The 14,187-nt window shown below is 42.5% G+C and overlaps 1 protein-coding gene and 1 pseudogene across 2 annotated transcripts in view; one reads left to right on the top strand and one right to left on the bottom strand.

Moving 5' to 3' along the window:
* The window catches only part of LOC309645959 (proteasome subunit alpha type-3 pseudogene), a 452,949-nt pseudogene that overhangs the window by 94,129 nt on the left and 344,633 nt on the right, over positions 1–14,187 (top strand). The window lies entirely within an intron of this gene.
* The window catches only part of LOC309656326 (oviduct-specific glycoprotein-like), a gene marked incomplete at its 5' end in the record, with an annotated part of 20,075 nt that continues 13,047 nt past the window's right edge, over positions 7,160–14,187 (bottom strand). The window contains 6 exons of the mRNA XM_082452629.1: positions 7,160–7,909; positions 8,895–9,030; positions 10,258–10,374; positions 11,973–12,158; positions 12,259–12,367; positions 13,656–13,780. Of these exons, the coding sequence (XP_082308755.1) occupies positions 7,443–7,909; positions 8,895–9,030; positions 10,258–10,374; positions 11,973–12,158; positions 12,259–12,367; positions 13,656–13,780 (1,140 nt within the window). The 3' untranslated portion in view covers positions 7,160–7,442. The remainder of the gene's footprint in view (positions 7,910–8,894; positions 9,031–10,257; positions 10,375–11,972; positions 12,159–12,258; positions 12,368–13,655; positions 13,781–14,187) is intronic.

Here is a 14,187-nt window from a genome sequence, read left to right as displayed (position 1 = left end):
TTTATTGGCATATAGTTGCTTGAGGTAGTCTCTTATGATCTTTTGTATTTCTGTGGTGTCCATTGTAACTTCTTTTTCATTTCTGATTTTATTGATTTGAGCTCTCTCCCTTTTTTTCTCGATGAGTCTGGCTAAAGGTTTATCAATTTTGTTTATCTTTTCAAAGAACCAGTTTTTGGTTTCATTGATCTTTTCTATTATTTTTTAGTCTCTATTTCATTTATTTCTGTTCCGATCTTTATGATTTCTTTCCTTCTACTAACTTTGGGTTTTGTTTGTTCTTCTTTCTCTAGTTCCTTTAAGCATGAGGTTAGGTTGTTTACTTGAGATTTTTCTTGTTTCCTGAGGTAAACTTGTATCACTATAAACGTTCTTTCTAGAACTGCTTTTGCTGCATCCCATAGGTTTTGGATAATCATGTTTTCGTTTTCATTTGTCTCTTTCAATTTTGATTTCCTCCTTGATTTTTTCAGTGATCCATTGGTTGTTTAGTAGCATATTGTTTAGCCTCCATGTGATTGTGTTTCTTCCAGTTTTTTAATTGTAGTTGATTTCTAGTCCATAATTCTTCACTTTTTAAAAAGTATGTGAAAATTTAATGAGTTGGCTAAGCAATAATATACCAAGTGCATTATAACTGGAAAATGTAAAAATATACATTATTCACCATGTATTTTTGATAAGCACATTTTTCATCTTCACATACCTTGGTCCTGAGTTTGAAATATCATGCTATTTTCCTTTTTAAAAAATGCCTATATGTCATATGAAGCAGTACTGACTTTATTCTGTACATGAAAGGGGCCATTAAAGTTTTTTTTTTATCTAGTGAATGACACACTTCATACCTTCTATATATCATTTATACATAGTTTTTTAAAGTACAGCCTTTCAGAAGCATTTAGTGAAAGAGGCCAGTTACCAAAATGATTCCCTAGTAAAGTTGTAGCTGGCAGAGGGAAGTGGCTGGAACTTTGTCATGAATCTACTCTGAAGCTTTTGACCTATGCACAAGCCCAAGAAGGTGCCAATTTCACTTGTATGATTTAATGTTTCTTTATAGAAGTAAATTCTTAAAGGGAAACTTAAGAGCTACAGAGGATATGCTTATAGCAATAACTCCCACTTACTGAACACCAACTTTACACCAAGCACATATTTCCTCTAACCATTGTAACAGCTTTATGAGGCTCATTTAGCTTCTCGAGGATCACACAGTCAATAAAAGGCAGAGCTGAGATTTCAAGTCTGGTTTGTCTGAACTCAACTTCTGTCTAACCACACGACCTCCTCCTCTAGGCCCTCTGTGTGCAAGCTCACTTTGCTTCAATGTGAAAGAAAGTATCAACTTTAATGATAACGACAAAGAGATTTATATTTGATTTAATTTTTATAGAAAGGTATTCTAATTGCTTTTATCACACTCTTCAGTTTTCTTCCTGCCTCCATTAAAAAAAAAAAAAAAAAAAAAAGTATCTATGTATGCTCCTGCCACCTGGTGGCAATATTTCTAATTTACAAAAAAAGGTTTTAGAAATGTTGAAAGGAACCTTTTATGTGGCTCTTCAAATTCAAATTAGAAAGTGACTAAAGCACATAGCATCCACAGCTTGCTTTCCTAAGTAGACACAACTGGTGCCTGCTCACTAGTTATGCCCCTGTGAGCCCTTCCTATCCATGTTAGATTAGCCAAACCATCTCCTTGCCAGCAGTTCCTAAGAATTCTCCCACTGCACATCTGTGTCTCTGGCCTCTTGTCAACCCACACACTCCAGTCTCTATTAATGCACATAGAAAGTCTTCTTTGCAGTATGATATTAGTACCTAAGCTCTCTGACTCTGTTCTTTGCACAAGTGAAATAATGTCTATAAAGCACAGAGTGACCTCTAAGTTCTCTTAGATAATCATTTGATTGTCTTATCTCTCTCACTGTTGTCTAAAGTCTTGTAGAAACTTTGTTCCTGAAATACCAACCTACTGCCTATAGCACAGTGGCTTCCATTCAGAATAATTACTCAGAATTTTCCACCCAAGAGAGGAAAGAGGGGAACATTACTCAGGCTTCTGTTCCCCATTAAAAGTGTTGCACAGGCATCTTCTCTTCAAGGCAATGGGTCTGTTAGGAGACAAGCACTGACATTGTTCCTTGACAATTGTGGTTCTTTCAGACCTAAGTAAAGTTGTGTGATGTGCCATATCTCTGTAGGAATTGATCACAATGTGTATAAAAAGATCACTGTTGTGGCCAGTTGTTCTTATCACAATAAGTATGAAGAGTTTAAAGAGTTGGGGTGGGGCATATTCAGCAGGTATTATAATTCTTATGAAGCATCATTCAAGAACTGAAAAATTCTTCCATTTCTTAGTTCAGGGTTATCCAGTCTGAGTGAGGGCACCCATCTGGAAAGGTAGCACAAAGAAAACTATGAATTAGAAGGAGGTGCTGGGTTCTATGGCTCCCTGACCTTCAGGGAATCAGCAGGGAAAAGCTTGCAATTAGGCACTGAAGGCTTTGGGGTATTGCTTATCTAAGTATTTGCTACCACTGAGTCCTTTGGTTATTATACTGGTGCCATTTTTGAGGGCTTGCAAACTGAGCTTTGTGAGGAAGATACAAGGGTGAAGTTTTATTCTGCCAACAATGAAGTGACTGTATGATCATGAAACTTAGTCCCCTCAGAGTGGATATTTCAAGACTGATTCTAGGAGTTTGTGTACAACTTTTCAGTTGTTAATTCATTATTGTCTAAATTACTACGGTACAATTATAAATTCTTAAGTTAATGAAGTACTTACCAACCACTGATACTGGGCGGTAGGAAGTGAGGTCTGGAAAGGCTATAACTTTAGTACTCACTGTTAATCTGCCCTCTATTGAGGGCATCCTATGTGCAGAGATCAGTACAATCTCTTCTCCAAAGTCACAGTCTCCCCTCTCCAGAGATTATAGTTCCTCTTCTTGTTAGTGAAAAATTGGGAGTAGGTGGAAGCTATATTGCAGTGAAAAACTGAGGATGAGCATCAAAGGAAATCAGCAGAAAATAGTGCCTTATTTCCCACAAAGGGGTCCCCAATTGATGGCAGTTAAGTCTAGGGACATGAGTAGCCACCTTCAGTCATTTCCAATAAACTTTCAGCTAAAGTCATGGATAATATTTTCCCAACTTGAAGACCTGATCTAAATTCGGGAGCCAGACTTACTGGGTTTGAATTGCTGCTTGCTGTATCCCGAGGAAAAATCTTCTTGTGGTCCATGTTTTTGTAGGCACTGAGCCAGACCCAGGGAAGGCATGGGGCAGAATTGTACTCTGCAGGACAGCATGCTCCATCAAGATTCTAGAGATGGGGTCTGAGTTCAGATCTAACATTCTAACTCTTCCTTCTCACTGTTAGGTTAGCCTCTATCCTCAAGAAATGTCAAAAAAAATAAATCCATACCTCCAGCTGATCTTAATATGTCAGAGAGAGCAAAATACCAGGTGTTTTATATACTATAGTTCAACAAGCATTCACAACAATACCATGAGTTATATTAGATTTTGTCAGCTCCAAACTCCTACCTTAGGAATTCACCCTTCCCCTACCTCCACTTCCTTCAAGAGAGGCAAACCTTGTTAGTGCTCCCTCTCTCACTTCCGGTCTCAGTGATGGGTACATTATTTAGGCCCAGAAAAATTTTGGAGCCTCATTCCCTAGAAACAATGACTGATACCAGGATTAGCACATGACCCTCATGAGGCCACCAGGGTCTTTCTTGCAATTGACATAGAGTTATCATGTGAGATAAGTATTCCTTCCACTGGGAAGACATTACTTTGGGATTCCAGCAGCAATCGACTTGATCAGATGAAGAAGATTGTCTGCAAAATTAAAGCAAATAAAAGCAAGCAGAAATTGTGTGTGTGTGTGTGTGTGTGTGTGTGTGTGTGTAAGAGAGAGAGGAGAGAGAGAGAGAGAGATCAGCTCTACTGACCACCCCAGAGCAGGTACAGTGGGGTAAAACAGAAAATGCACATCTTCTTGGGTTGTGTGATTTCTCAGCCTGACAATTATTAGCATCATCTTACTTGAAATTTGGATTCTGTTCATATATTTCTATCCCTGCCATGCTTTGGGGAATTTGTATTTCTAAAGCACTCTAGCTTAGCCTGAAAATTCTGTGATTTTTCAAATCTTAAAACAACTCCTCACCCCCCAAAACTGCACCATCAAGAAACAAGCTATATGGTGATGGATGGAAACTAAACTTTTGGTGGTAAGCACACTGTAGTGTATACAGAAGTAGAAATAATAATGTTGTACACATTAAAAAAAAAAAAAAAACTACAAATACTGCACAGCCCATTGGAAGTGTAGACTCTCCAAAGCCTACTTCAGAAGCGGTCATGAAGGAAATGGGCAAGAGAAGGCTCCAAGAAAGCAGTCAGGAATATGGCATGCATATCATGTGCCAGGCTCTCTTCTAAGTGTTTTAAGCATATTAATTCACACACTGAGTCCTCACATTTACCAACAAGGCAACTGAAGCATGAAGAAGGTAAGTAACCTACCCAAGGTCACAAAAAAGCCAAGATCAGAATAAACACAGTCTGGTCTGGATACACACATTAACCACACACTCTGCTTCTTCTCTGAAATGGACAAGAGATTCCTATCAGAGAGAACTAGGGGCTGGCAGGTGAACTAACCAAAGAACTCACACCCTGCCAAGGAGGGAGTCTTTGTAATTCATAGTCAACAGGATATGAACTTTGTAATGTTTCCCATTCTTTTATTTTTCCAAAGGGAATTTTTACTGGGGGAGATGAAAATAACCTGCCTTGTAGTTTATAGGTTATCAGGCCATGGGGGTCAACTTAGGACATAATCACGAGGACTGTGTACCACCCAAAAACCTTGGCCTTTGAGCTGCAGGCAGTAATTGAAGGGACTTTGGAGTCAATTTCCAGGAAGATAATAAGTGGTTTCTAAACATAAAAGAAGGGTTTGCACAGATATTTGAATGGCCAAAAGGGCAGATGTATGGCAAAGACTGCTATTTACCCCCGATATCTGTCCTTACTTTTATATACGTCATAGTATAAAAATCCTAATATTTACCTGAGTCCATGGCCTACCAGAATAAAACCAGTATTTGTCAGGTTTCATTGCAGAATGAGTTCACTTTCAGAACAAGCTCACAAGAGAATGTGTGACATCAACGTTGAACTCCCCGCTTCCCCTTTACTTGTGACCAATACAGGGTAGAACCTTGACTGCCCACTGATCTATGTTTTGAGAGGGATGATGAAGTTGGAAGTCCCAACCAATTTACAGCTAAAAGATAAGTTCCCAGAAGCTTATAAGATTTTTAAAATATAGAGATAAATAGAAACTGCCAGACACATTACCCTTGAATAAAGCACATGTAGAAAAGGGGACAGAAAAAAAAAATCACAAAGATTCACCAGAAATATTTATTGTCCATATAGGAGCTAGTGGAAAAAGCTCCACCTCTATCTCTTTTCTATACTATAAGAAAGACCAATTAAATATATAAGCCCTAACCTTTAAGGAGATGAGCATAGGGTTTATACAAAAAGTAGAAGAAGAAACAAGATAATCCGGTGTCCAGAATGAAATGCCAACCCACCTCTATTCCATCAAACCTTAATACGAACATGGAACCCTTTGATCCAATCATCCTATCAAAGCACGTGCAGACACACACACACACACACACCCGTAAGTTTAGCTTCTCTTAAACACAGGGATGTTGAGCTTGTATGGTAGGTTATTGCGATAATATCCTCCAATTTATTTTTGCCTCCCTGTATCCACTTGGATAATTCCCTACCATTCTAACTCTGGGTTTGGTCATTTGACTTGCTTCGGCCAATGGAACAATAGTAAATATAATTCAAGCAGAGACTTAAAAATTAATTGTCTATTGGAGATTTCTCTCTTGCTTTCTAGTAACAATGAGACCACAACCATGTAAACTAGCCAGTTGAAGAATGCAAGGTCTCATGCAAAGAGACCTCAGTCAGCCCAGCTGAGGCCATGATAAACAAGCCAACCCCAACCCAACCCACTAGCTGACTGTAGATGCCTGAGCCATTCCAGCCATGACCAGCCAAGACCAGTTCAGACCATAAAAACCACCTAGTTTTTCAATTTAAAAATAATAATTCTTCCAAAAAAAAAGCCACACACCTAATTGAACACAGCCTAAATTACCAAAGTTTAGAATTATAAGCTAAATAAATAGCTGTTTTGTAAGCCACTAAGTTTTGAGGTTGGTTTTTCAGCTTAACTGATTTGGGATTTATGCTGTGGCAACATGGTCCCGGGGACACGTGCCCACACACGTGTGGATACAGTCTTCACCTGCTTTAATCATTTATGATAGGTGCCTGCTCCCACAGGTATTTTAATGAGACCCTTAAAGGCTTGGAGGCTGCACTTCCAAAAGAAAAGGTAACATTGGTGGTAGATCTGACACTCACTAGCATCACTGTTTCCCAGAAAAGGGGGGTTAGAAATTGGTCCTGTGTCTATATTGACTATGAGGGTCAATCATGCCCAGGAAAATACTCTGTAGGAGGACTGCAGTGTGTAGTATAGGAACTGGTGTTTCTGGAGGAGACCTAGGAGAAGTTTGCAGGTAACACAAAAAAGACTGCTTTTGTCTTCCCCTCCACCACTTCTTATGAAGAGAATAGGTGGGGGTGTTTTTTCAGAGACAACTAAGACTTTACAAAGTAGGGAATATAATTGGAAGGCACAACACCCTCCTTCTTCTCTCAGCCCCCTTGAGGAGTATGGAAAACTTCCCTAGAGGAGATTCTGGCTCTGACCAACAGTGAAGTCAGCAGTTGTTCACGGCAGAGAGGGAAGCGCATAGTGGACACTGGAATCCACATCAGCATGGGCTAGACACAAACTCCCTCTTTCCAAAAATAACAGGAGAGGAAAGTGAGCTTGAAAGGGAGAAGCTGACAACTGGCTAGCACAGGTCATTTCAAGAAAAGAACTTCAGAGAACTCAAATGAATTCTTATGCTTCCAGTTTATTCAACAGAAAAGAGATGAACTCAGTGTGGCCTGGGGCCTGCTTTGCCCCAAGAATGGTTTATGAATGGCTGGGCACAGGCAGCTTCTGTCAGGGGACCCAGAAGAAAAGGCAAGGACTTTCCCCAGTTTCTGCCAACGACAGATCTAAGGATCCTCGGTCCACAGCAGAGTTTTCTGGATTTTCTTTCTCTAGAGAGAGAGGACTCATTGGAAGGGTTACTGAATCATCAGAGGAATGATTCCATCAGTGGGAACAAAGGGCTTGTCAAAAGCAAGAGCAGTGTATCCTGGGGGCGAGATGACAGGACCAGAGAGCAGCATCCAGTTTTCAGCTTCTGTGTGAAGACCAAAGTAACCCACCAGGGGGTCAGGGTCCACCTCAGAAGTCAAATTCGCCTCTCAAGAGTCTCAGTCTGCCCAGCAGGGGTGACTGTCATCTTTCCTGAGGGGACGGTCATCTTCTCAGGGGCTTCAGCCTTCCTTCTTGGGGGCATGATTTTCTCTCCAGTCTGAAGATGCACAGGAGCCACAGTTATCCCTCCAGGGGTCACAGCCTGGTGGCCCACAGAGGTCATAGTCTCCTCTCCAGGGGTCACAGTCTTCCATTCTGGAGTTACAGGGTGCTTTCCAAAGGACAGAGTTTCCCTTGTAGGGGTCACAAGCCCACCTCTGGGGACTGTGGTCAAAGTTTCAGACTTTCTATGGATCTCCGTGGCCACAGCCTCTCCTCCAGGGGGCAAGATCCCCAAATCAGTGGTCAAATCCTTGATCACAGTCAGCCTTTCAGGGCCAATTCTTGAAGAATTCACAGCAGTTGAGAGCCAAAATTTTGGTGAAGGAGTTGAGCTGAACTCTAGAGGAAATCATCAGAAAAGGATGAAATTCCTACCCCTTCCTTCCCATCCTATTACTGGCAGGACTAGACCCACTCCAGGGCTGAAGTACTTGCTCCCAAACCAGAATTGGAGGATTTCCTAATGCACCCACTTGAGGAAATAGATAAAATCTCAACACATAGAAACCTTGCTCCCCTACCTCATCATGTTAACATGATCCCAGGGACCCATGGGCACTCAGTGGGTCTGCTACATTTCCGGTGAGTAACCCCAAAGGCGAGTCTGCCAGTTCTCTGTGCTTAAGCCCTTGATTTGACCTTTGCACCTTGAGCAAGACCTTGCCCCCAAAGCCTGTTTCTTACTTGTGGAATCCTCAAGGAGAACCCTTTTGTGTCCCCCATTGTGGGAGGCACCAGGAACAAGGCTGAGGGCAAGGAAGCTGCTCTAGACAGCATTTCGTAAAGAATTGGGTTGGAGTCCCATTTCCACCCCTGACTGGCTGTATTATCTTTCTGAGCCCTAGTCTCCTCACAAAATGAGGGTTATAGACCATCTCCAAGATTGTTGCAGCTCTAGCATGCCAGGTTCCATCTCCTAACTGCCAAGGCAGTCTCTACTATCAAAGAGATATCAAAAAGAAACCTAATTTCCTTTTCTGGCTCTTGTCCCATGAAAACAGGAAAAAGAAATAGAGACATAAACTAACATATATTGTGTTCACTATGAGCCAGCATGTTTTCATTCCATATCTCATTTAGTTTGTATCATGTGCTGAGTATAAGGATTACTCCCATTTTGTAGATGGGGAAAACAAAGCTCAGAGAGGTCAAATAGAGCATGCATTCAAACCAAGATTAGAAAGCAGACTAGAGTGGCATCAAAGCTTATTGTCTTCCTTCAGTGTCATGTTGCCTCACCAAAGCCTTTAGATCTAACAGAAGGCATGCACCAGTAGCTGGGTGTGCAACTGCCAACTCCAGCTTCCAGGTCATAGCTACTCACCAGCCTTCACCAGGAGATTATTCAATGTGTAGACAAGGGGGAAAGGGCCAGTGCCACAGAAAGTGCCCTTGACGTCATCCAGGTCCAATGTCCACACCATGGCCCCCCCAAAATGCTCTCTCATTATGAAAAATGCCTGAAAAAGCAGTAGTCAGTCAACCCACTGTACTAGGTACAATGGCAGAAACAGATGGGCTCTCAGAAGGCAATATGGCAGGATGGTTAGGCATGTAGTCTGTATTTGAATCTAGCCTCTACTGCTTATTAGCTATGGGATCTTGAAAAAAGTTACATAAAGCTATGTCTCTTAGTTGCCTCATGTGTAAAAAAAAATGGATAATAACATTTCCAACATTTTTAGGATCCAAAGAACTCCTACATGCACATGTTACAACATGGATGGTATTGGAAGACATTATGCTAAGTGAAATGAGCCAGTTACAAAAAGACAAATACTATGATTCCACTCATAGACGTACTTAGAGTAGTTAAATTCATAGAGATGGAAGGTAGAGTTGGGATTAGCAGGAGCTGCGTAAGGGAGGAATGGGGAGTTGTTTAATGGGTGTGGAGTTTCAGTTTGGGAAGGCAAGAAAGTTCTGAGATGGATAAGGGTGATAGTTACACAACAATGTGAATGTACTTAATGCTACTGAACTGTAACAAAATGGGTTAAATGGTGACTTTTATGTTGTGTATATTTTGCCACGATTTGAAAAACAATTTTTAAATTCCTACACATAAAATATTTGGAGCAATGCTTTGCACATAGTAAATGTTAAACACTGTCTGGCTCCCCAGCCTGCTAATCACCATTATCATCATATTAAATGACAGATATTGCTTTATTTTTTATAAATCACATCAACATACCTTATACCGTAGTGATGCTAGAAAGGAGGAGAAGAGCAGATAATATTGTACACTTTATACATATAAGAAAATAAAGGCTTTTATCCATGATTTTTTAAACTTCAGATATAACTAAAAGGCAGATGTTTAGCCTTGAATCCAGGTTTTATTATTACTTTACGAGTGTTTTCTGTAAGGCTGATGGAAAAGATACAGTCTGTCATATCCAAACAGCTCCAAGGCCAAATCAGTTGGCTCCTTCTCGGCTTTACTTTTCCCAAATGTAAAATAAGAATGAACTCCATAATTGTTAAGTTTGAAACTGAAGATTCTGAGATTTTTTTCTACTTACAGGCTAACAAGTTAACCTGCCAGTTTTATAGTTATACACACACACATACACTCACATACACACACACACACACACACACACTCACAGACGGTACAGACAAAGGCCTCATGGAAGCAGAGGGAAACTCTGTGCTGGAGCAAGAAAGGAACAAGGTCTCACCTTGTAACTGAAGCTGACGGCATCATCATAGCCAACCCACTCCTTCCCCTTGTAGGCATATGGGACATACTGATCATCAATCCAGCGCTTCTTCGCTCTCCAGATGAAGGAGCAAATCTGCCAAGAAGATCACCAGGTCAGTTCTGTGAAGTGCCATGGAGGGAAGCACCAGCAACGATAAAGAACCCAAGAATCCCTCACCAGGGAGTGAGAAGAAGGTAGACCAAAGAGGGGGTGGGGAAGCCACTCACAAAGGACCTTCTCTCTATTCTGCGAAATTCCTACTACCACACATTCCTTCCTCTGACATCCGTGATGGATAAACAGAGAGAGAACCAAGGAGTGGCTGACATCCTTAAGTAACCAAACCAGGGTTTGGTAAATAATGTCAATACCAAACTACTACAGTAACAAACCTGACTCTGGACCAAACCTGTATCTTTTTCAAAGAATTTTCATGAACAAGTATCTCCTCTGTTCATTAAAACCAACATAAACTGCCCCATCTAGGTAGTTATCAAACTAACTTTCGAATCTATAATAAATATAAAGGTCTCGAAGGCAGGGAGAACTAGGTTATTACAATCAAAGAAGCACTGAGTGTGGACTGGGTACCCATCACTGAGCTGGAGACCATAGGCTGCAAAGACGTAGATGTGTTCATGTTGGGTTGCAGAAGTTAATGTGCAAGGTTTTTTTGTGTTTTTTTTTAAATTAAAAGTTTAGTCTACCAAAATTTCTTTGACCCATGATGTCCTTCAAGAACACTCCTTCAACTATGTTATCACTCATAACCATGCTTCATTGGACTAGCAGGAAAACACCTCCAGGCAGCCAGCACAGAATAGAGATTGGAGAGACACCAGCACCTCCACTACTACCTCAGGTAAAGACACAGCTCACTCCCTGGCGCCCCTACACACCTGTGTCTATGTGCCTGCTGTTCTCTGCCTAGGAGGTCCTTCCCATCTTGTCATTCGTGCCCATCAGGACTCTACCTGTGCTTCAAAGATCTGCTCAAGATCCACCTGCGCCATAAGACCTTCCCAGGTACTACAGCCACATACTCGGTGCCTCTTACTGTCTTCTCTTTTGTTTCACATCCCTTGGGTCCATGTCACTTTCCTTCAGTCAACAGTAAGCTTTGCTGAGATGGGGATTAGGGAGTGGAATTAGGGTAGAGGAGAAAGAATCTGTGATGGGAGATGTCTTGAATTACTTCAAAATTATCTAGTAGTGGGAGGGAGCGATTCAGGGAGCAGAGAAGAAACAAGATTGGCCATGAGTGGTTATTGATTGAAGCTGGGTGAGGGGTATTTGGAAATCAGGGAGAGTGAGAGGACATTATACTATTCTTTTACCTTGGCAAATGTTTAAAATTTTATATATATATATATATATATTGCAAATATTAATTATGTTTAGGCCATATATTAAGTCAGGATTGACTTAAATATCTTTTAAGATTCTTCTAAGGGGTAAAATACCTGTCCTCATCTATTCAGACTCCACCTAGTTCCTCACCCCTAACAAAGGACTCAACTTCCCCAGAAGAAACAGAGAATATCCCAGAGAGTGGGTTTCCCTTGCCCCAGTAAACCACCTCCTTGTCCTGTCTCTAGCCCTCACTCTTGCCTTTCTCCCTGTCCTTGCTCTTGCGCTGGGCTGGGGTGTGGGAGCCCTAACTAATATACAGAGGTCCCCATTCCTGTCACCTCATAATAAGCCAAGAAGCCAGCTTGCTTGGTGTACTTCCCTGGAGATGCTGGTCCCACAGCTTCTGCCCACAACTCATTCTTAGAGGCTTTGAGGAGGCGAAAAGTACGTCCATAGGTAGGGAGCCCCATAAGGAGCTTCTCAGGTGCTGCCCCAAGCTTTCGCCAGTAGTTCATGGCATATGCCTACAGGTAGGAAGAATACAAACCCCTCCTTCTTACCAAGAGCCAATGGCCTGGCTCAGGGACAGATTTCTGGGACACATGAGAGCTTTCTTCTTCTTACCGAAGATTTGGGGTCCTTGGGCATAGAGAACAGTGGGCTATTGTGTCCTGTGAACTTTTCCCAGCTTCCGTGTAAGTCATAAGACAAGACGCTGATGAAATCCAGTAGTCTGTAAGGGGCAGGAAGAGGAGATATGAAGATTGTGCTAGCTAGATTTCCAAGTCCGATCATCACAGTGATGACTAGCTAACTAGCTGTACATCGGGCACCCAACTTCCCTGTCATTTCTGCCTGTGGGGACTGCCCAAGCTGTGCCCTCCACTTGAGAGGCTGCCCCTGGAACACACAGCTGGTTAGGGACAGCGGTGCATCAGGACCTATGCCATGCTGAGAGTATCCAAGGGAGTGAGCAGGGGTCAGAACAGAAAACAAAGGCATTCAGGCTGATACAAGTGCAATAGACGTCTGCATAAATCGTCATGTGTAAGCAGTTCTGACCCACAGCATGAAAAAGCTTCTGTCCTTCTACCATTATAGGAACAATTGAAACCCATCTCTTCCAGAAAGCTTTCCAAATGACAAAGTGTAATTGAGCCTTACCAGGTCACAGGTGTACAGGTTAACATGGATTATCTAATTTAATTTTAATCTGTCCAATGCCCTAAGTACTACAATTGTCTCCATTTTAAAATGAAGAAATTGAAACTCAGACCGTTATCTAATTTGTCTAAGGTGACCCAGCTAGGTGAAGGTGGTCTCACTCAATCCTGCCTGGCTGTAAGACCAACACTAGCCAGTTGTGCCCCACTAGGTCTCTCACCTTTCCTGCCACAGTGGAACCACTCTCCCTAAGTGTAATCACATGCAAAAATTGCATGTGATTTCTTGTGTTCTGCATCTGCCTCAGTTATCACATCTGTAAATACTTGATTCTTGAGCTTTGAGAAAATTAGTCCAGAGCTGTCCAGAAAGTTAGGAGCTCTCTTTGCCTGATTTTGTAACTTTTGCATGAAGACCTGTGCTCTGAAAACTGGGCCTGACTGGGCATTCCTATTTTTGTTTCAGCGTCAGTAGTTGGTAATTAATCCATCTCTATGATACCAGCCATCTGGCACCCAGTGTATGTCTAAGGGGACTCTGGGACAGCAGAGGCCAGACCACTGGATTCTCTCCTAGAAGACCCAGCGATGGGTGCTATAGATCTCTACCCAAGAAGATGCTGTGGTGAGGACTGGTACTACATCACCTCCCGCTGATCTCCTAAGCAAAGCCCAGAATATAATGGAATAATCCTTGTCCCCACCCATGCTCCTGATCAGCCCACCTCCCAAAGGTGCACTCACAGCAGGGCAGGAACTTGGAAAGCTCAAGGACAGTGCTTGGGCACCACTGGGGTTCTGAGCTTGAGATGCCTCCTTCCCTCCAATGTCCTGTCCACCAAGGCAGCACCCACTCACCTTCCCAGAAGGTGCACATCATACGCTTTTTGGATAACACGGGGGTCCCCAGAGACAGCAGCAGAAAGCAGCAGTCTTGGACGCATGGTGAGCTGCGCCTCCTTCCTGAAAGCAAACAGGAGCTCCTGGGAAGAAAGAGAGGCAGATGCGAGAACCAGACAAAGCAGAGTCTGGGAAAACAAGACTCATCCAAGAAACCTTTATTTACAGAGCCCCTTGAGCCAGGAGAGTCAGACACAGGCCCTGCCCACAGGCTCGTGAGAAAGGTGGACGTGAGCCAATGTGGTAAGTCATTGAACAGAAGGCTGGCAGCAGGCCCAGGAGCAGAGTTCAGACAGCCCACCTGAGGGAGCCCAGGAGCTGCAAGGAGAAGGCATCACTCAGGCTGGAGGGCTGGGCCAAGGCCCGGATGTGACAGAAAGAGCTGCCATAGGGCCCTTGCTAGGCAGCTCTTTGTCCAACACCTGCAGGTGATGGCAGTAAACAACCTTCTGTTACCGCTGTCTTGCCCTTGTCCCCGGCCTTAGGCTTC

This window comes from Balaenoptera physalus (assembly GCF_965194825.1).
Source record: "Balaenoptera physalus genome assembly, chromosome: 1".
Classification (NCBI taxonomy): Eukaryota; Metazoa; Chordata; class Mammalia; order Artiodactyla; family Balaenopteridae; genus Balaenoptera; species Balaenoptera physalus.
This window is presented reverse-complemented; position numbering and strand designations above follow the sequence as displayed.